The sequence below is a fragment of the Vulpes lagopus genome, chromosome 13 (genome assembly GCF_018345385.1).
Source record: "Vulpes lagopus strain Blue_001 chromosome 13, ASM1834538v1, whole genome shotgun sequence".
NCBI classification, from domain to species: domain Eukaryota; kingdom Metazoa; phylum Chordata; class Mammalia; order Carnivora; family Canidae; genus Vulpes; species Vulpes lagopus.
Genome location: NC_054836.1, coordinates 8236244 through 8257776, shown reverse-complemented (window position 1 = coordinate 8257776; position 21533 = coordinate 8236244). Strand labels below are relative to the sequence as shown.

The window sequence follows — 21533 nt, the reverse complement described above, 5'->3', positions numbered from 1 at the left end:
AGTTTGGAAGATTCTGAAGAAGGCTGAATGGAAAATATGGTTTTTTTTGAGATCTTAGATATGCCTGAAATGTTTTTGTTTTTCTCTCACAGTGAACTGACAGTTTGGTTAAGTATAGGATTCTAGGTTGGAAATGATTTTTAGAGCCTAAAAGATATTTTTCTATTGTCTTCTGGCTTCCAGTGTTGCTTCTGAGGAGCTATTGCTTTTCTGCTTCTTCATTAATTTTTATAACTGTCCTCCTTTTTTTTCCTGTACAGTGTAGGGTTTTCTCGTTATTCTGAAGCTTCTGAAATTTTGTGATGACTGCTTTGGTAGGAGGAATCTAGCTTTGTTTTCATCCAATTTGAAAACCAATGAAGGTTTTTGTTTGTTTTTGCTTTTATTTTGTTTTGTTTGCTTTAGGAGGTTTTCTTCATTTTTCTTTGATGTTTCTCTTTATTTCTCTTCTCTTTCTGTGGCCCTATTATTCAGTTGGACATAATGGGACGTTCCTTCTGGTTAAGGACTGTAATTTTCACTTACTTTTATTTCATGAGTTCTTTTGTGTTCTCTGAATGTCCCTTTCATATAGGATACTACTTTTGTCATGGATGCAGTATCTTCTCTTCCTTCTTCTTCCAGGATACTAACTGTAGGGGTGTTTTCAAGTGCTTTTTTCCTCCGGACAATCCTTGTTTCCTCTAAGTTATGTAATCTGGTTTCCTCAAATGTCTACTGTAACTGGCTATCTGATCATATTTAAGTGGGACTGACCAGAGTTTTGTTAACTGTAGAGATGGAACTTGTAAACTGCAGCCATCATGGTAGGTGATCTTGTTGGTCTGCTTCATTAAGGAACTACAGATGTCAGGGTCTTTGGTTTCTTTTTTTTCTTGCACTGCTCAGATTCTTCAAAGACTTTCCAGTCTCTTGTTTGAAGTTATATACCTGGCTGCCAGCCAATTGGGGAAAGAAGGTGTGTCTTAACAGTCAGTAATGTGAACTGTGAGTTAGCTGCCCTAATTTCAGATGGTAGCCTCACATTCAACTATGACTTATGTCCCGCAGTCCAAGGAATCTCTATTTTACCATTTTTGGAAAACAAACCTCAAGCACTCTGTTATGATTTGATAAGAGCAGTTGCCACACCTATGTGAAATAGGGATGGGAGTCTGAGAGTGAATAATCTCACAAACTGCTTTCAACAAGTCTTCTTGTTTTTAGCCCCATCTTCATTCCCTCTTTCAGAGGTAGTTAGCTATGCCAATTATTATTATTTTTTTAAGGTAAGTTGTATAACGTTTTGGTGTACTCACTACTTGTTCAGAAATTAGCTTTCTTGAGTTTTCCGTTCTGTTGTCTTTGTTCCTGTGGACTTAGACCTTTAAAATTCTCCTTTGCTTTGTTTCAGTTGGGTTAATGGAGGAAGTACAGATAATTGTGTATGTTCATCCATCACCTTTTTTTTTTAAAAATTATTTAAGGTTTATACAAAGTGACAGCTATTAACTTTATCATTATATTACCATGTAGTTGGACCTGGGATGTATTTTACTATAAATGGCTTTCTTCCTCTTCCCCCAATCTATAGATCCATCACATTTGCTGAATATCCCTCCTAAATTCTACGCCAGTGTGTTCTCCGTGGCAAACTACGTGCCTGAGTATATCAAAGCAATATTTTATGTAAGAAATAGATAAGGCTTCAGGCATTGCACTTGATTAGTTATCCTTCCTAACTCAATGTCTTCAGAAGAAATTGTTAGAACAACATAAAAGATGGAGGTGGCAGTTTTTATTGATTCTTCACAGCTTCTAATTCCATGGACATAAACAATTCAGAGCTAAGTCTATGAGTTGAGTTCAACACCAATTTCCAGTTACTGGTATCAAGTTTATAAGGTGCTCTGGTTAGAGTAGAAGGTGGAAAGCTGAGAATTCTGCTGGCTCAGGATCCCTCTAAACTGTCTGGAAACCACTGCTCTGTGGCAAAAATTGAGGAGCCTATATCAACAATTAGTCTATTGGGGTGAACCAAGAATAGTTTCTTGAGGAGGATTTTGACTTGGCCTATAGCTTTTCCTTTAGCCCAACTCCAGACAAGTTTTCTTTGCTGGCTTTTATAAATGTTTACTGGGTCTATACCACAATATTGCCCTAGTGAGAGAGCCTATTCTTGTTTATACTACAGCATTAACTAAAGGCATATCACATTATTTTAGATGTACTCTCATGGTAAGTGAACATTAGAAATAAAAACTAGGGACCTATTGGGATTGTAAGGGTAGTTGGTAGAGAGGAAAGTTCTTAGATTGCTAACACAGGGGTTTGTCTTCTTGGGAGTCTTCCAGATAGAAATATATATTTTGCACTGGAATAATAGTATTAATGGAGGTTAAGGTCAATCTGCTTGTCCATTTATGCTAACTAAAACAATCCACATTTCTTGCAGCTTCTTCTATGTACCGGTACCATATTAGTTGGTACAAACAGGAAAGAGACCAAGTCCATACTTTCAAAATGCTTATAGTCTGGCTGGCAAGGCAGAGATAGAAATAGATAAATGACACAATACAGTGTATAAAATGCTAGAGATAGTGGTATTACAGAGCTTGGACTTAATTCAGTCTGAAAGGGTCCAAAAAAGTTTTTTGGAAGTGTGATGCTTAAGCTGAATTTTAAAAGAGGCATGGGTGAAGGAGAATGGGAAAAAGGTAGGAGAGTGAGTATTAAGGTCAGAGGAGAGAGCTTGAATAAAGATAAGGGGCTAAGAAGTGGCATGACAGGAAAACTAAGAACAGTTCAGTGTCCATAAAATCAGAGCTAGAGATTTTGAAGAAACCATCTAGGTCATGTTAAGGATCTTGGAGCTTGCCCACGGGATGATAAGAAACCACTGCAGCAAGCTGTGTGGTCAGACGGGCATTTAGATAGATCACTCCTATATAGCAGTTGTATCATAGGAGGAGAAGAATGGAAGCAGGCCAACTGGTAGCAGGCTACTGAGATGATGCTGGTGAGCAACAATGAAGGTATAAAGTAGAGCAATGACAGTGTAGGGATGAAGAAGAAATGACAGATGTCGAAATATTCAGGAAGTAAAAATCAGCAGATTTTCATAGTAACTATCAAAAATAGGCAATATTATTGTATCTGATTTAGAGATGATCAAGTTGAAAACTCAAAGAAATTAAAAATCATGTTGCATATCCCATAACCAGAAATAACAATGTTTCTATGAAGGAAATTCATTCAGAGTTTTAAAAAAGAGCTCCTGGATCGCAACACATTCATCAGTTGGTGAGTGAATGTTTGTGACAAAACAGGTACTGAAGGAAAGATAAAGGAAAGGGAAGACAAGTCAAAGTAGAAGGTCAGAAGGAACATTTTCAGTAAGTAAAATCCACATATAGCAAGGGATAAAATAGGTATGTAATTAAATATATTTCTTTAAAGAAGGACATTAGAGGCTAAAAATACTGTGAAAATCCAAAGGTAATTGTACTGTTTAATCTTAGGAGAAGTTCTTTTTTTTTTTTTTTAAGGAGAAGTTCTTAATGGAGATAAATAGATGGCTGGAAGGGAACCTTCCTATGCTCTGTAAGATAATTGTTACTATCAGTGCTTGAAATGAGAGGAAGAAAGAATGGGATTGAAAATACCTGCAGATATAAGAAAGGGGGCTGGGTCATTTGTAGACACAGATTTACCAGCTGGTTCAGCAAACAGAGATGTAGCAGATTTCAGGCTCTCCCTGCAAGCACTTTGCTAATTTAATTTAATTTGATGAAATATTTACTGAGTACCCGCTATGCTCAAGGAGTTACGCCTGAACTGGTTCTATTATTGATACTGATAATTGTATTGGCCTTGTCAACATCTGTACCAGCATGAAGAACTCACTGGGTCCTGCGCAGCACACCCAGGTTGGCTGTGGTTTCTACCCAGTGCTTTGGTTTACAATCAGAGCCGATGTGGAGCATTGATGAGGGAAAGCAGCCTTAGTGCAGGCTGTTTTGGCAGTGGTGCTGGGTTGTTAACTAATTCACATAACTAATTCAGTGTGGAAAGTAGGAAATTAAGTGAATTGCAACATGGGTAATTGACCCCTAATGAATTCAAGCTAAATAGCTATTTTCACTATTCTTGTTTCTCTGTATATTACTAGGATGTATTTTTCAACCGTTTAGATATTTCAAATGGCTCTGCTGAAGCTAACAGAAGCTCTGTGATAATGAAGACTTTTTGTTGTTTCATGGTGTATGTGAAACCTTAAGTGATCCTTGGTAAAAGCCTGGTATACAAAGAAAATCAGAGAATAATCAATTAACCAAGTAGTGGATGCAGAAAATACCACATTAGCGTATTAGCACTTAAGAATCCTTATAAATCAAAAGACCAGAATGGCTTGAATGCCTCAGACTCTTGTAGACCAAGTAATACCTGGCTATCAGAATCTTACTGAAGACTAAAGGCTATAATTAATAAAAATTGAGTAAAGTACGAGAGATATTTCAAATTAATGCATATATATTTATTTTTATTTACTTTTCTTTTTTATATTTATTTATTTTTAAAATTCCTCTCTTTATGGCATTAATGAAGTGTCAGTATCCTGTACATCTTCCTAGGGATATTCTGGCCTACTCAGATATTGAACAATTTATAGTTTTTCTTTCCTCTCCTTTTTCTTTCTTTCTTTTTTTCTTTCTTTTTTCTTTCTTTCTTTCTTTCTCTTTCTTTCTTTTCTTTCTTTCTTTCTTTTTCTTTATTTCTCTTTCAAGATTTTATTTATTTATTCATGAGAGACACACAGAGAGGCAGAGACACAGGCAGAGGGAGAAGCAATCTCCATGCAGGGAGTACCTGATGTGGTACTCGATCCCGGGACACCTGAGATCACATCCTGTGCCAAAGGCAGGCACTCAACCACCGAGCCACCTATGTCCCCCTAGTTTTTCTGCTTTTAAAAAAATAAAAGTTTATAAGATGTCTAACTGAAAAAAAAATTCATATGAACAATCAACTCAATGAGGCATGTCATGAGTTAATCCCCAGTAAGAAAGAGAATGCAGGTGAACACAGATAGGAGCCCTTGATGCCAAAAGGGCTCTGGGTTTGGATGGTCTGTCATCTTTTGTTAGTTTTTACTGAAACCACCAGGCAGCAGCTTCTTCATTTCTCTGTCTCCTGACACATTCAAGTACACGTTCACAGAGAAAGTCAATAAATGAGAGCTGAGGTTTAACCTAAGTTTCGCTCACTGTGAGCCTAAATAAACACCCCCTTTTGCCCTATGCCTGACTTCCATGGCCATGTGGCTTTTGGGAGGCTGTGAAATATAAGTGCTCCAAGTCTCATTTCAAAATGCAATGCACCAAAGATCGCTTGACAGTGAAATTAAATTCAAGCAGAATGGCCTAGCTAACAACAGGTTGGACAGGAGAAGGGGAAACCAGCTGGACACAGACCTGGGCATTTGTCCTGGAGTACCACCATGGGCAAGTGTTGGCAGCTGAATGAAAGAGTCAGAAAGAAAATATCCTCAGGATGACTAAGAAGCTCTGAAGATGAGAAGCAGCAGAAGGGGGAAAAAAACAAAAACAAAAACAAAACCAATAAACCCACCACTGATCTAGAAAGGACTGTTTGCTAGGCACCGTGTCTGGTGTTGTGCATCCATTAATTGACCTGATCCTATGAGAAATTCATAATACAGACAATGTCATGGATGATATTAAAAGTGCCTTGTCCAAGGTTAAGCTCATGCTTGTCTGTTGAGTTATGCTGGTGCTGAGGAACAGAAATGAGTAGATGTAGGTCTTGCCTCAATATTCCATAGGTAGGGCTGGGTCAAGAGAGAGAAAATCTGGGCACAGCGTTGAAGAGCAGCACCACTCCCACTTGTCTGTGGGTGGAGTTTCCGGCCACTGGTGGTGCGTGTGGCCGCCATCTGTCCGCCAATGACCCATGCTCTGCGTCCTGGAGCGAGGCAGAGACAGCAGCATATGCAACAGTCTTTTGTGGGGGCGTTTTCCTAGCACACTTCCAAGATTTCTGTGAAAAGCCCTAAGGCTGCTGGCTTGAGAAATATGGTAATTGGATTGTGGTACCATTAAACAAATAACACGAAGGAGTTCTCCTCACACCCCCTCTTGTAGAAGCAGAAAAGACAAGTTCTGAACATCTTCTCTCTCTGGGTAAAGTTTGAGCAAATATTTTTCCCATGAAGCTGACCCCTAAAGGATGGCCTTCATAGTTCCTATATGAAGAGAGATTCTGATGCTATTTCTGTTTTGATGCTTGCAAAAGTAATGAATATTTTGGTAAGAATTTCTCTCTGTACTTTATCAGTAGCCTAATAGCACTATTTGAAGACTGTACTGTGAAAAAAGTCTTCTTGTCACAGCTCTTGAGTGAAATTCTACACTGCCCTAAAAATTGCACAAGAGGCTCTCTTGGAAGAAATGGACGGGTCCTCACTAGACCTACAGAGTTTCCAACAAAGGACAAGAACCTGTGACCCCTTTACTCTGACTCTTTGTTCAGCCTGCTTCACCTAAATCTCCCAGGGATTCCTCACTGTGAAGAGAATACACTTAGTCTTCGTCAGAAAATAGCCCTCTTATAGGACAGTGTCCAAGAGAGACCCAGAGTAAAAGGTAGACACATCTAAGACTATGTGTTACAAATCAGTTGCAAAGCTTGGGAAAAATATATGCTTTTTAAAAAAACAATTCACTAAGAACCACAAAGAACTGAATTTTTTCAGACTTAGAATGTTCAGATTCTCAATAATGAGCCATATAGAGAAAGCGATATTGTTTGAATTTGCATTCCTCCCCCCGGTATTAGGCTAATGACTTTATCATTTTCCTTCCATGAAGTTTCTCATATAAAGACAATCTTTATATACAGAGACCCACTTACTTACTCTATCACCACCTTTACTGAGGTTCTATAATATAATAATTCTGATAATACCTCGGCTTGTCTCCTAACAACATCAAGCTTCGTAATACCTCATCTTTGCCATACGCTGTGTGTTTTAGAAGAATGAGGCTCTGAAGAGATACAGAATACACACATACTGGAAAATAAAAAGCATAAAAAAGGAGGAAACCCTCAACTGCAATTAAAATGCAGTAGTCCTCCACGACATGTCCCAATGCTAGTTAATACAGACATTTCCAATAACTTTAATCTTTAAGTGGTGATTGTCCAAAAAAAAAAAAAAAAAAAAGAAAGAAAGAAAGAAATCAAGTTTGCGTTTCTTAAAAGACAAGAGGGAAGAAAATGACTTGTCATATCTGACTGGTTCAGAAATATAAAATCCAATTCTGAAGAAGTAGAGATAAGAAGAGTGCGGTGGAAGTGCCATCAGCTTAGCAAACACTAAATAATGAACAATGCGGAGACTGTCCAGCATGATAAAATACTCTATTAGAGGGACTGTTTTTAAATGAGTGATAATTGTGGCACATCCGCAGTGAAAGGTTATTGAATTTTTATCTGTAGCAAGAAGCTTTTGACAGACTTGCTGAAAAGTCACCTACAAATAGTACCTTCTTTAGATGAATTTGACCAAAAGGGTTTTCCAGCATGTGACATCTTTCTGACATTTACAGGATTTTTGTTTCCTTGAAGAATCTGATCAGATATTCTTGGTTTCTAGAAAGACACTTAGGTTTTTCATCAGCCTTAGAGACAAGTCCTCATTATTCTTCCTTTCATAAAAATTGGATTAAGTTGTTAGTTAAGGACTGTAGTCAAATCCACCCAGGATTCAATGACCAGAGCTCAAAGATGTTAGTATACAGAATTAACTGCTGTTGGTAAACAACAATGTGCCTTGGAGACCTACACCTAATATGTACCTATATCTCCCATGAAGAAGGTCTTTTACATTTTTATTGTATGATTTATAATACTAGATATAAATTTATAGTACTCAACTTAGGACAATAAAGTAAAAGAGAACCTTTGCCTAAATACACGACTACAAAATTTGGTTCCAAAATAGATCCTTATTGTAGATGGGGGCAGGGAGGGGGTATAGCTTTTAAGCTTCAGCTTCTTAAAAAGGGTGGAATGCCAAGATCACTTACCCTCATGCCGTTTGTTGTTATTATTATTTTATTTTTAAATTTAAGTAGGCTCCAGACCCAGTGTGGAGCCCAATGTGGGTCTTGAACTCATGACCTTGAAATCAAGACCAGAGCTGAGATCAAGAGTCGGATGCTCAATCCACTGAGCCACCCAGGTACCCTGACCCCTGATCACTTGATGCCATTCATGCCAGGGACGCAACATCACATTCACCTTGCTGTAATTCAGCAGACAGCTGAAGATGAGCATTACCCTTGTGAGGAAACAGAGGCACACTGGTTTGGTGTTCTGAGGCGTACTGGTAACAGGTGCTTGTGTTGTTTTGCTAGATAGTGTGGTCTGCATTCTGACAAACAGATTGTAGTCTAGATTTCGTCACTCTCCCTTTTGACCTTGAGTAAATGGTCAAATTTCTGTTTCCTGATCATGCTTTGTAAAACTGAGACAATAAAGGCTGGCCTGACAACTACAGCTTGAGGCAGGGATAAGGGATTAAGAATTAATGATCACAAAGGACCTTGAAAGTATGAAATGCAATCTAAATGCTGAGTCCATTATCATCACTATGACGCCCCTTTGGGACCACTGCATGCACACATGATTCACACGTAGTGCCCCACTGCTATGCTTTACTGGGGCTGGCAGCCTGGAAAGGGTGCTTATGAACTATTGATTAATAAGTAAGCCGTCTGTGGAAGCATATCCAGTTTACATTTAGAACATTTTTCTAAATTCAATCTCCACAGATGGTGATTTCTTCCATTAAATTTGGGCTAGCCTCCATCCCCTTCATTTTTTCCCTGTCAGGATTCGTCTCTCCCACCTGCTGCGCTTTGTGGCATACCTACAGTTGGGTTCAAGGGTGAAGAAATGAAAAGACACACTCTTTTGCTAGTGAAGAGTTCATTAAGTCATGGTTAGTGGGCTTATCTCAAGTTTTAAAGCGCCCAACTATCTCAGGGCTTCTCTAGATAAGAGCTGAGATTTAACAGTGCAATCAGCACTGTCAGGCACAATCTCTCCCTCTCGTTTCTCCTTATAAGAGGCTTTTGTATTTGGCAGCCAAATCAGTCCCCTTCGATTTTTTTGCTCAAGTCTTACTGCCCTAATAGCCATACCTCCTCACCTCAGCTTGGTGTCAACTCAGGTAATCCTGCATTGGTATTATTCTCCTCAGTCTGACTCCTCAGCATGACATGTTAGAGCCCTCTCTTGTTGTTGTCCTCGTTGTTTTAAAGATTTGATTTACTTATTCATGAGAGACCGAGAGGGAGAGAGGCAGAGACACAGGCAGAGGGAGACGCAGGCTCCATGCAGGGAGCCTGATGTGGGACTTAATCCCAGGTCTCTAGGATCACACCCTGGGCTAAAGGAGGTGCTAAACCGCTGAGCCACCCGGGCTGCCCCCTCTCGTTTTCCAACCTCTTCCAGCCTCCCCCATTTCCCAGAGATTTTCAATTTTATTTCTTCTTCTGGTTGCCATTTTTTGGTTTTGTTTGAAGATATAATTGTTTGGCTGGAAGCTTGCAGCCACCATCCTTAAGTATCCATGATATTACCATATTTTAATAAAATATTTCCCTTATGGATACAAATGTTGGCATTTTCAAAGGAACAGCCACATAATTCGTTATGGACAGACACTTAGAGCTCCCTAATTACACTGAAATGCCCATAGCACTAGCCTTCTGTCGCTTCACAATCGATAGTCACCTCTTTGCTGAGGGAGGTGGGGTACTGCTTTCTAATCAGTTCTCAGGACAGGACAATGAACCCTACAGATGACCAGCTGATTGACAAGAAGGGAATTGTTTTTGGTTCTGTCTTTACATAATAACTGAGTCCTCTTTTCATAGTTTTGGAGAACAAAAAGGGTATCTTTTTGAGATTCAACTTTGGCTTCTCAGATGGGCGCTTGTAGACAGAGGTGACTTTTACATGCAGGTCTATTCTCAGAGACATTCCCATGACCTCTGAAACACTGGGGAACTCTGTGGGGGGAGAGCCAGGATTTACCAGAAATGATTCAGGAGCACAGATGTTGGAGTTTTAAAGCAACCACAAGACTTGAGATCAAAGAGAAGCCTTGAAAGGGGCGGGGAGGAAGGTCAAGGCTCAGCACTGAGGGAGGGGAGCAATGAGTGAGAGCTCTAGTGAAAAAGTTGAAATTAGGAACCCCGGGAACCCCATACTGAGTCCCTATACCATGTAGCACCCACTGCTAAGAACTCCCAAGTTCATCATCTCATTTAATGGTTTTAGGAACCAAATGACTTTGTATCATTGTTTCTATTTAACAGGTAAAGAAACTTATTTCACTCAGGAAGGCTAAATCATTTCCCTATAGTGATTCAGTACCTTGCCTCACATGTCCCCAAGTGCACCTGACTTTAAAGTCATGTATGTGTTACATGCTTTCTTGCCCAGGACAAGTATGGTAAAGAGTCCATGAATTAAAAGAACATCACAGATAGTCAGGAAGAGGCAAAAATGGCCCCAGTTTAGGAGGGCACTCAATGAGAGGAAAGGGAAAAAACAGAGTAGATGTGTTTAAGAAGAGGACTGATCATTGTGTACCAGTATTTAAAACGCACTAGAAGTAAAGCAATATGGGTCAGCCTGAAGCTGGGATGATAATCAGCAGTAATGGTACATAGTGCATCAATGTGGAGAAAGAGCTAGAGGGTTCCAGATGGTCTTCCTTAGGAAATGAGAGAACCACCAGCATCTCCACTGTTAGTAACAACAGAGTTTCAAAAGAGTCCTAGGAATCAGGTGAATACCCTAAGCAAAGGGACTTTCCATGCAAATTCCTTCTTAAGATGAATTTCAATCAGTTTATAAATAACACAGTACAATTAAGACTGAAAATGAACAAAATGGAATCATCATAACATTATCATTTGGTGTTTTTTACTCCTACAAAACATATGATTAGTTGTGAAATTGGGTACAACATGGATACATACTTGGACATTATTTTAAAAAGTGATAAAAGCTCATACAAATGTAAAAGTAGCGTCAATTAAAGAAGATCTAAATAAATTCAGAGTTGGACATTGGACAGGAAACTCATGAAGAAGATGTAAGACATTGTGGTAATTTAATTTTCTCAGTAAAAAGCATGATCATGAGGGGTGCTTGGTGGCTCAGTTGGTCAAGCATCCAACTCTTGATTTTGGCTCAGGTCATGATCTCACAGTTGTGGGATAGAGCCCCATATCTGGCTCCATGCTTAGTGTGGAGTCTGCTTGAGATTCTCTCTCTCCTTCTTCTGTCTCTTTCCCCACTCACCTGCATTTTCTCTCTCAAAAATCAATAAATAAAATCTTAGAAAAAGAAAAAAAAAAGCATGATCATGAAATTAACCAAGGCAGTGAATGTGGAAGGTATCACCAACAGAGGAAGAAGGATGGCAAAAGTAAAGACACAAAAGGAGAGTAAAGAAGATGACCACTAATAACACCAAAAACCGATGATGGCCTAGAAAGCCTAAGCTCGTGAAGATGATTAGAGAAACTAAATATGTAGAGTTGGGCTAAGCAATGCCTGACGACGAACTGTCTGATAACAGTCTACAAATATTTGAAACTTGTAAATACTGTAGGCAAGAGAGGAATTACCATGCGTGGAGTTTTAATTAAAAATAATCAGATGAAATTATGACAGAGAAAACTCTGACTTAATAGTTTGACAAATGCAAAGCTGAAACAGGACAGTATCCCATGAGATCTTGGCTAGGGACATTTTTATTCACATTTGTGTCAAGGCAGAAAAACATACAGCTGTAGGTGTGTGTATGGAGGGGTCTGAATTTTATCTTTCATTTACAAGGAAGTCAGGAAAAGCCCAGGACAGTGAGCGCTAGCATGGGAGAATTCATATTCCATCTTCTAGAAAATGTTAAATTATAGTAGGCAATGCATAAAGGCTTCCTGGTATGCCACAAAACCACGTATATGAGAGATGGGAGTATACAGACAACTGGACCTTTCCCATCCTTACTTTCAGTGATACAACTGACTTGTAAACACTTTCCCATTCATTCAGTTGGTTTGGCAATTGCAGCCTTTTGAATTAAGGGAGACAAGGATTCCTCTGCCCTTCTCATTTGGCTGGCTGTAGGAGGGTAAGGGGAATGTTTTTATTTTTAACCAAATGTGAGACATGGTTTGACTAATTAAACACTGCGAAGCAGAAGTGGGTTGTTGTCCTGACTCCGGCATGGACTCAAGGTATACCATTTTGTGTCTGGTGTTCTTGTCCAGAAAATGGAAGTCATGTTAATACCAAGCTTTTGAGAAGAGAACTGGCAAAATAACTACAAAGAATTTCCCTAATATAAGAGGAAGAGAAATTAAAGAAGACACTGTGTGTGTGTGGGGGGGGTGCCTCTGAATCAGTGGTTCTCCGTCTTGGCTATTTGTTGAATCACCTGGGGAGATGATAAAAAGCACAGTGGTTTGAGCCTCTCTCCCAGAGGGTCTGAGCAAAAGCTCCATAGGTGATTCTAATATAAGCCAAGGCTGTGACTCAATCCTTTAAAAAATAGTGGTTCTCAACCTCTGATCTGATTGGTTTGGGGGTGCCCAGGTCACATATTGGAACAATTAAATGGAAACCTCTGACAGTGGGGCCCAGCATCAGAATTATAAAAGCTGATTACAATTGACAGGTAGCCAACTTTGAGAACTGCTCCTTAACATTTCCCAGGAAGCAAGTCTCATTCATACACAGGTTTTGAGTCAACACCACACATTGGAACTTAATGAAAATGGGTGAAAATAAGACTTTTTAGTAAAGAAGATTCAGGGAACTCTTTTAATCTCAGCATGGCTTTGTCTGAAATATGATTGTGCACATTTAACTAAGGAGTGTTTAGCACATATGGCAACTAAGAAGAAGCTGTAAGCACTAATCAAGTGGCTCAGCGTAGAAAAAACAGCTCCTCCGACAGAGACTTTCAGAACCATAAGATTACATAATCTATATCAACTGCATAATTGTTTAAGGTAGGTAGACAACTATTTTTTTTAAGCAGCCATTCAACTTGTCCAAACATTGGGCTTATAACAGATGCATTCATCATGTTAAAAAATAGTCACTAGAAAGATAAACACACAAAGCAATTTGTAGTGGAAAAGTGGAAAGTTGCTCCAGAATTCAGAAAGAACTGTCTGGAGAGGACTACATGAATTGGAGGCATACAAACCAATCCCAGAACATCATCAGTGATAAGTCACATTGATAGGAGTTATTCTTGAAACGATTTGATGAGAATAGCACTTTATCTCTCTGGTTTGCCTTCCCCAAACCCATAAGCCCAGTGTAATCATGAGAAGAGATTAGGCCAACCTGTATTGAAGGACATCCTGCAAAATACCCAACCAGTTTTTCTCCAAACTGTCAAGGTCATCAAAAACGAAGAAAAGTCTAAGAAGCTGTCACAGTCTAGATGAACTTAAAGAGACAGAATGACTGAATATATTATGATATCCTAGGTGGGATCCTGGAACAGAAAAAGGACATTAGGTAAATCTAAGAAAATTCTAATAAAGACATTAGTTTATAGTAATGTATCAATAATGGCTCATTAGTTGTGATGAATGTACCATACTAATGTAAGATGTTAACAGTAGGGGGGAACTGGGTGTGATATATATGGAAAGTCTGTACCATCTTTTCAACTTTACTCTGAATCTACAACTATTTCAAAATAAAAATTCAAATAAAAGAATCAATCCCTGGACCCCTACAATAGACACATGAACATTTGAAAATGAACTGAGGTGTGGAACTCTATTAGTAACTAGAGTTTTGGGAACTGGGAGGAAGGTGCACAGTGATTGGAGAGGCATCAGTATCACAGCCAAATTCAAAACAAGCAAAAAAGAAAACCATGGTCATTTTATATTGCTTGACTTGAAAATTTCTAAAAATGATTAAACAAATCAAATAATCAACAAAATTGCAACAGAAATCGTCTGATGGTGTGCAAATTTGCCAATTACATGAAATTACATTCCTGCAAGAGTAAAACATCTGTCCTGTCCTGTGCCTGACTGTGTTGGGAGAATGAAAGATTCTGAATAAATTACATAAATATAGCATAGGACAGTGTTTCCCAGAAGTAGTCCAATGGAAGCAAAGTCCTGTTAAGATGCTCTATGGAGAGAGAATTCACTGCTAAGTTTGGGAAACACTGCATTGCTGTTAATGTGGCTAGTGTGACTGTAGAGCTGAATTTTTAGTCTCATTTAGTTTAAATTTAAATAGCCACACAGGGATAGTGGCTACTGTATAGGACAGTGCAGTATCTAGAATATATTACATAACATGGGTACTACAGGCACAGTTTCTGAGTTTGCAAATACTTGTAGAACAAAAATAGTGACAAATTTGAGAAATGTTCTATTACAACTATGATGAAATTCAAAAGGGACATGTGCAATAATTCTGTAAATTTAATGAATAGAAATTCTGGTTTTACACTAGCAATGATGATCAGAAATGATCACAGGTTAAATGTTGGCATTAAAGTGCTCGCACCAAAAAAATATGATGACCCCCCCCCGGGTGGCTTAATAGCAATATGTCATGAATGGCCCTACTAGCACTGCCAGTACTTAATCTTGGTCCTGGGCAAGAAAGTGATGTAGTGGAGAGAAAATTAAACTGGGAATTTGAAGGCTTGCTTCCATTCCAGTTCAGGCATCGACATACAGAATGACCATTATGAAGCTTTAATTTCCTCATGTGCAAAATAAATGAGTTGGACCAAACGATTTCTAAGATCCCTAGCACTAATCCCACTTTAAGAAAGAAGTATAATTTGTGCATGGATATTCATCACAGCATTATTCATAACAGCCAAGAGGTGGAAGCCACCCAAATATCCACTGATAGACAAATCGATTAAAAAAAAAAGGTGGTATATACATACAATGCAATATTATTCAGCCATAAAAAAAGCAGGAAATTCTGTCACATGGGCCACACTACAACATGGATGAACCTTGAAGACATTACACTAAGTGAAATAAGCAAGTCACTAGTAGATAAATACTGTATGATTCCACATATATAAGGGGGTATCTAAGGCCAAACTGATAGAAACAGGAAGTAGAATGTGGTTACCCAGAGCTGGGAAGGAGGGGGAAAGGGAGAATGGTTCAATGGGTCTAGAGTTTCATCTGTGCAAGATGAAAAAGTTCTAGAGATCTGCACAATAATATATTCAATACTGCTGCACTGTACACTTAAAAATGGTTAAGAAGGGGGCACCTGGGTGGCTCAGTTGGTTAAGTGTCTCTCGGTTTTGGCTCAAGTCACGACCTCTCTTTCTTTCTCTCTCTCTCTCACTCTCTCTCTTTCAAATACATACATACATACATACTTAAAAATGGTTACAATGGCATATTTAATATTACGTGGGGTTTTTTTTACAATAAAAAAAGTGGATAAAAAATTGTAAAACTAACACTGTGATTCCCAAACCAATTCAAGGAACCAATATTATGACATCTACTCACCCTGGAGGTTAAAGGGCTATTTTAACCCTCTGGTTTCTCAGACTGGAAAAGACTAGGGTATGACGTTTTATTGCTTATCATCTGTGCACATGGGCTCAGCAAGAACTTTAGTCATGGGAACCACAAGCAGAGGCGGATAGCCTGGGTCAAAGGAACCTATAGAAGTGCCCCACTTTCACAAACAGCCAAGCTCACCATCCAAAAGAGTGTGCGTGGACCTGCTCTGGGCTCCAAATTCTGCCACATTTGGTTGCCCTTAATTCAGAGACTGAGACTGTCAGGACAGAAGTCTTTACTATCTAGAGATGGGCAGGTAGGGGTTGTGGAAGTATTTTCAGATACATCCAGTATTTTATGGAGAAAATATTCAACAGTTAATTTCTGAAGAACAGGACAGAAGAAAGGGGGGTAGACTGAAGGAAGGCATTTTAGGAAAAAAAAAAAAAAAAAAAAAAGAAAGAAAAAATGACCTCCCAGATAGTAAGGTTACTTAAAAAGCAGAATATGTAATTAAGGAAGTTTTAGAATCTCTAATCCTGGAGTCGTTTTTTGTTGTTGTTGTTGTTGTTTGTTTTTTTACAGAATCCAAGACAGAGAGGAGGCCCCCTGAGGAAGCAATGTAGACAAAATAAGCCCTTGAGCCCCTCAGGTTCTCTGGAGTCTATTTTTAAAAGCCACACATCTCTAAAACAAAAGAATACAATATAAAGGAAAACCATTAATGTTCAAATTGAATACACTCCAACGATTTTTATGTAGGTCACACTTGCTGACAATTTTCTTAACCATAACAGTTAATCTCAGAGTCTTTGTTTAGGATCCTTACACACAGCAGAGAGTACAAAGGACAGATGTTATCTGGAGTCTGTACTACAAGGCTGAAACTGTGATCAATGGGGGAAAAATGTGTATAAACCTAGACCCTGAATGCCCAATGCGAAATATGATCCTGTTCGACTTCTCTGTACTGAAAACATGTCCTGAACATCAAGGGATTCTAGAAGAGGGAGCAGGAGACAGAGACTGAGTTGCAGGTGGGGAGAAAAGCAGAGTCAGAAAACAAGGCTTATACAAAGAGAATCAGAGAAACCCATGAGAGACTGTTGAGCCGGGTCAATTCACGACTTTTCTGGAACTGTTTCTGGAGCTCTTGGCAAAAATGCTCTTTTTGTCTGGGATCAAATAATCCCGGGGTTGCTGGTGGCCAATGATGTTGCCATATAGAAAGTGCTTGCCTGAGATGGAAAGCAACAAAGAGAAACTACCAAGAGACAGAGGAAAGGAGAAAGAAGGGTGGGGTGGGGGGCAGAGAGAAAGAGAATGAGAGTGTGCAGGAGAGCATGCACAGGTGTGTGAGCATGTCTGGGACATGAGGCTACCTTGTCAACCTGGATCCAGCCACACCTGAAGTCTTTGATTTACTAGTTTTATGAGTCAATGCATTATTTTTCCTTCAATTAGTCTGTTTCTTTCAATGGAAAGAATCCTAAGAAGAGTAAGTATAAGGAAGATAAGAGTGATGGGGGATACCAAGAGAAGGAACCAAGGAATGTTCTAGGACAAAAGTAAGAGCGGTGCCTTTGACGTAGTCAGAACCTATCTGAGGTGAGAAGACCCTTTCAAGTGTGAAGAGACAGAGTGACATTTAAGCAAACACTAAAAGAGACAGAAAAATTATCTTTGAAGAAATGTCAGCTTTCACCTCTTGGACAAATGGACAACCACGTCCTGGCACTAAAATGCAGTACTCTCTTTTGTATGATGTGAGATGTTTCGGGTGGACAACAGTCCTGCTGTAATATCTGGAGAGATACTCTACTATGAAAATAATTTTCTGAAAAATTCTTCCACTCCATCAACATCAATATACCAAAGCCTGGTATTCACCAAATAGTTAACAGAATATGGAGCCAGAAACCAACCTGAAATCTTCTCTTCTGGATTTCTTCCTATAGGACTGAGTACCCATGACTGCTAGATAAAAGGCTGGAATTTTCTTCACGTTATCTAGCTTCTAGATTTGGAAACACTTTTGTTGAGGCAATCATTTGGTTCACTTTTCATAAAGAATAATAAAGACCTATCCCTTCTTCCCTTTCTAGAGTCACACTGAACATGGAGCAATCAGAGTAACCCATTATCAGAGAATTCTCTGCTTTGCTCAGCTCATAAACATCAATGGGCATCTCTCCTGGGAATTCAAAGAACAGATGAGTGTGGGTGAGCCAGGCTTGTTGTTAGCAGAATAAACCAGGTTCGCTAAATGCTTTGTTTTGGCAAAGACAACATAAGTAGTGATTACAGCTCACTTGGGTTTTATAATGATCATCAAAATGCTGACAGTCACTTAAATCACTCACTGGGTGGAATAATCACCCTGAAAGGAACTGAGAGAGAGTACACCTTGTATTATAAAATGGAAGTGAACACAGGCGACAAAGTATTAATGGGTGTGGTAGACGAGGTCTTTGTCAGAATAACAGATGATTAAAGACAAGAATTAGATATCAAGTGAACTGGGTACTCTCAGTGACATGAACACAACAGGTAAATCGTGCAATTACAAAGTGGAGCATAACTTAGAGAACATCCTTCTCCTTTTGAAAACAGCCAATGCCAGGCTAGCTGTGTGAATCACTCAGGGGCTTGCTGTGAGGTTATGGACTATTTTGCCTTGCAAAAACCCTTTTAAGATGGACAGAGTAGAAATCTAGAATGCTGAGCCACTGGAAATAAGGGATTGCTTATTAACACTGCTGGCCCACCAAACAAGAGGGCCTCTTCCAGACATCACTGGTAAACTGACTAAACTGCCCCCTAGCAGCCCTACAATTGTCAAGGTCAAAGGAAACCAGGAAAGAAGTATGTGTTCCCTTTTCAGAACTGTTTGTTTGGCAATTAGCAAAAGGGAAATTAGCTCTGACTTTTATTTTTGGTGGAGCGGGGTGGGGCTGGGAGATAAACTGGATGGTTGAGCTTACCGCTTGTGACGGGTTGCCTGATGCAGGATAAGAAAGTTGAGGGCCTTTCAAGAATACCTCCTTTCGCAGATCTGCTCAGACCCAACCCTGTGCCCAAACTATCCCATTCTTACAGATGCCGAGAATACATATGTGTCATTGTAGCCACAGGTAAAAAGTAATGTTAAATAATAAGCACGAAAATAAAAGTATAAATTAAAAGTAGTATTTCAAGATTTCTAGAATCAGAGCATATAATCTCGCTCATGCTTCCTCCATTCTCCCTACCCACCACTGAGCTCCAGGATAGCTAAGCTATATCACCAGCATGAGGCTCCTGAAGCAGTGGGCGTTCAAGGGACTCCGAGACTCCAGGAGCCCGTATTTCAGGGGACAATTTACCCCTGTGAGCTTCATCCACACCTCTTCCACCTTGAGGCTGGAAACCCTGCTTAACCATATCACGACTTTTCAGAAGACAATGACAATAAATAACTTACTCTGAGGTTCACGATCCAAACAATGCTGGCCTTTTCCTTCTAATTATGGCCTAACAGTTAACTCTAATATTAAGTTTAAAGCTGATTTTGGTTCTTTCATGTTACTGCTGTTATTTTACTTTTTCCTGTTGTTTATTTATGCATTTGAATCTGTCAGTGCCTTTATTCCTTCTTCCCATTGTTTTTTTTCTTTGCTTTTTTTTTTTAATCTTTGCTTCTATTTTAATGACCTAACACATACTTCTGAACTAATGCTTTGAAATGTGCCCTAAAGTATGTATTTATCTTATAGCTAGTGTATAAAGTGGCCATGTCCTAAGTTTTCAAATTATTTTTCTCAGAGTCATTGGTCCTCAATTGGAAAAAAGTTCCCTGGTTTTAATTCATATCCTAGCTCTTTCTTGCCTTGAATTCTGTAAGTCATCTTCAGCCATCCCTTTTCGGGAATCACTGTTTTTCTCATGGTCTCTATTTCCTGGATCCTTCGTTACTTTTATCATTCTCTTGTTAGACACTTTTCATTAGCTTTATAGTGGTTAAAATGTAAACATCAGCTGCGTGCTCAGCTCTGAGACTCAGTTTATACCCTTGAGAAGTTGTAAGGAGGACAAAGGTATTGCTCTCTGTTCTTGAGACACAGTGGTGTGTTCTCACATGATTTACTGTTTTGAAGGTTTAACATGAAGCTGTGTGAACGTGAACCTTCTTTGCCTTCCACACCCTACACAGGGAAGCTGAGATTACTTCTTATAGCAGAATCACAAAATATGAGAGGTGCTTCCCAAGCAGAACTCTTGCACAGATCTAACACAGGATCTTCTGACAACCTGGATGTTTCCTCATATGGGACAGGTATATGCGCCCGCCTTTCAAATGTGACTACTCAGTCTAGTTCCTCTGCTGTCCCCACAACCGCCGCCGTAACAGACACTTACTCTGAGATGTAGAAAGATTGGAGAAGGCTGACTTTGTCCGACCTGCTAGCCACTCCAGGCTTTCGTGCATGTTGGCCAATGCTTTGAGGTCACTGACATCACGGAGGATGTCTTGTGGAGGGATTAATTTGTCACCCAGGTTCCCGATAAGAACTTCTGACTCCTTGCCGAAGGCTGCCCTGAGAAACAAATCAGAAACATATTTCACATTCAGCATGGAAAAGAGAGGGGTGGGCAAAACTTTTTTTTAGGCACGTCTAGCACAGTGGTTGTTATTTGTCAGTGTTTCATAGCATGCCATCTTTCCTAGGTTTAATGTTGTGAGAAAGCTATCATTTACTTGCTTAAAATCACTTCAGTAGGAGAAAGATTGTTCTTTTTTTTTTTTTTAAGATTTTATTTATTCATGAGAGAGAGAGAGAGAGAGAGAGGCAGAGACAGAAGCAGGCTCCCTGTAGGGAGCCCGTTGTCGAACTCGATCCTGGGACTCCAGGATCATGCCCTGGGCCGAAGGCAGGCGCTCAATTGCTGAGCCACCCAGGTGTCCCAGAAAAAGATCGTTCTTAGAAGAATGGGGTTGCCCTGATGCTCATACCTTCAATAGGAACCAGCACAGGCCTCACCTAGACAGTGATGGTCCCTGGGGATGGCTTTGGTGCTTGTTCTCCTGTGGGCTTTTTCTTGCCTCTTCTGCTATGGACGTTAACCAATACAGCATAGAGCATTAAAAACATACATGATTTGAAGGTTATTATAATAAAACCACCAGGTTAATCAGCTAGAAAATGTTTTAAAATGTTCAAAAGCAAAGAAGGTCCAGCCTCTTTAAGAGAGATTAGAGTTGAGATGGATGACAGGCCTCATTTGCTCACTATTTACTGGTTGTAAAAGGGACCCAAAGCAAATAAACTCCAAGGCACCAAGGTATGTACTATTCGAAAAGAGAGACCAATTAAAAATCAGTGCTGGATCCTTTTACTGACTAGAAAAATACAGTCAGGTGGTCTTCACACAAAGCCCAGCATGTTCATAATGTTTCTGGGAGGGGGAGACTGAAAAGTTGAGTCCTGTGAGGTCACAGAAGGAGGGAGTCAGAAGGGCCCTTGGAGACAATCCAGTGCTGCTGCCACCGCCCGGATGCAGGAGTGGAGGCTCGGATGGGAATTCACTGTGTCCACGTGACATACAAGTGGCGGAGCCGGGGCTCTAATTTCTCCAGCACCCATTCTTTCACGAAGACAGAGGGCTGAAATGACAGATGACGGACGATGCTAGGGAGAGAAATCCTGTCTTTTATGGAAAGTTCCACGTAGGTGGGGAAGCAGAGCCGCTGCTGGTGAAGGTTGCAACAGGCACCTAGAGAGTTTTCTGTCAGTCCCAAGGCTTTCTAAAACCTCCAACACCTTAAGCAAGCCGAAGCAAAGGCTTTATTTAAGTAGAAGAAACCAAATTAAGTTTCAAGCCAGCCGGGATGAGAAACAGCTGACATGGAGCCAGAACGATGCTTAATTGACG

The 21533-nt window shown here is 39.7% G+C and overlaps 1 protein-coding gene across 1 annotated transcript in view; it reads right to left on the bottom strand.

Annotated features, from left to right (window-relative positions):
- EXOC4 (exocyst complex component 4) overlaps window positions 1-21533 on the bottom strand; it is a 755174-nt gene that overhangs the window by 92948 nt on the left and 640693 nt on the right. The window contains exon 14 of the mRNA XM_041727473.1: window positions 20019-20197. Coding sequence (XP_041583407.1) covers window positions 20019-20197 — 179 coding nt within the window. The remainder of the gene's footprint in view (window positions 1-20018; window positions 20198-21533) is intronic.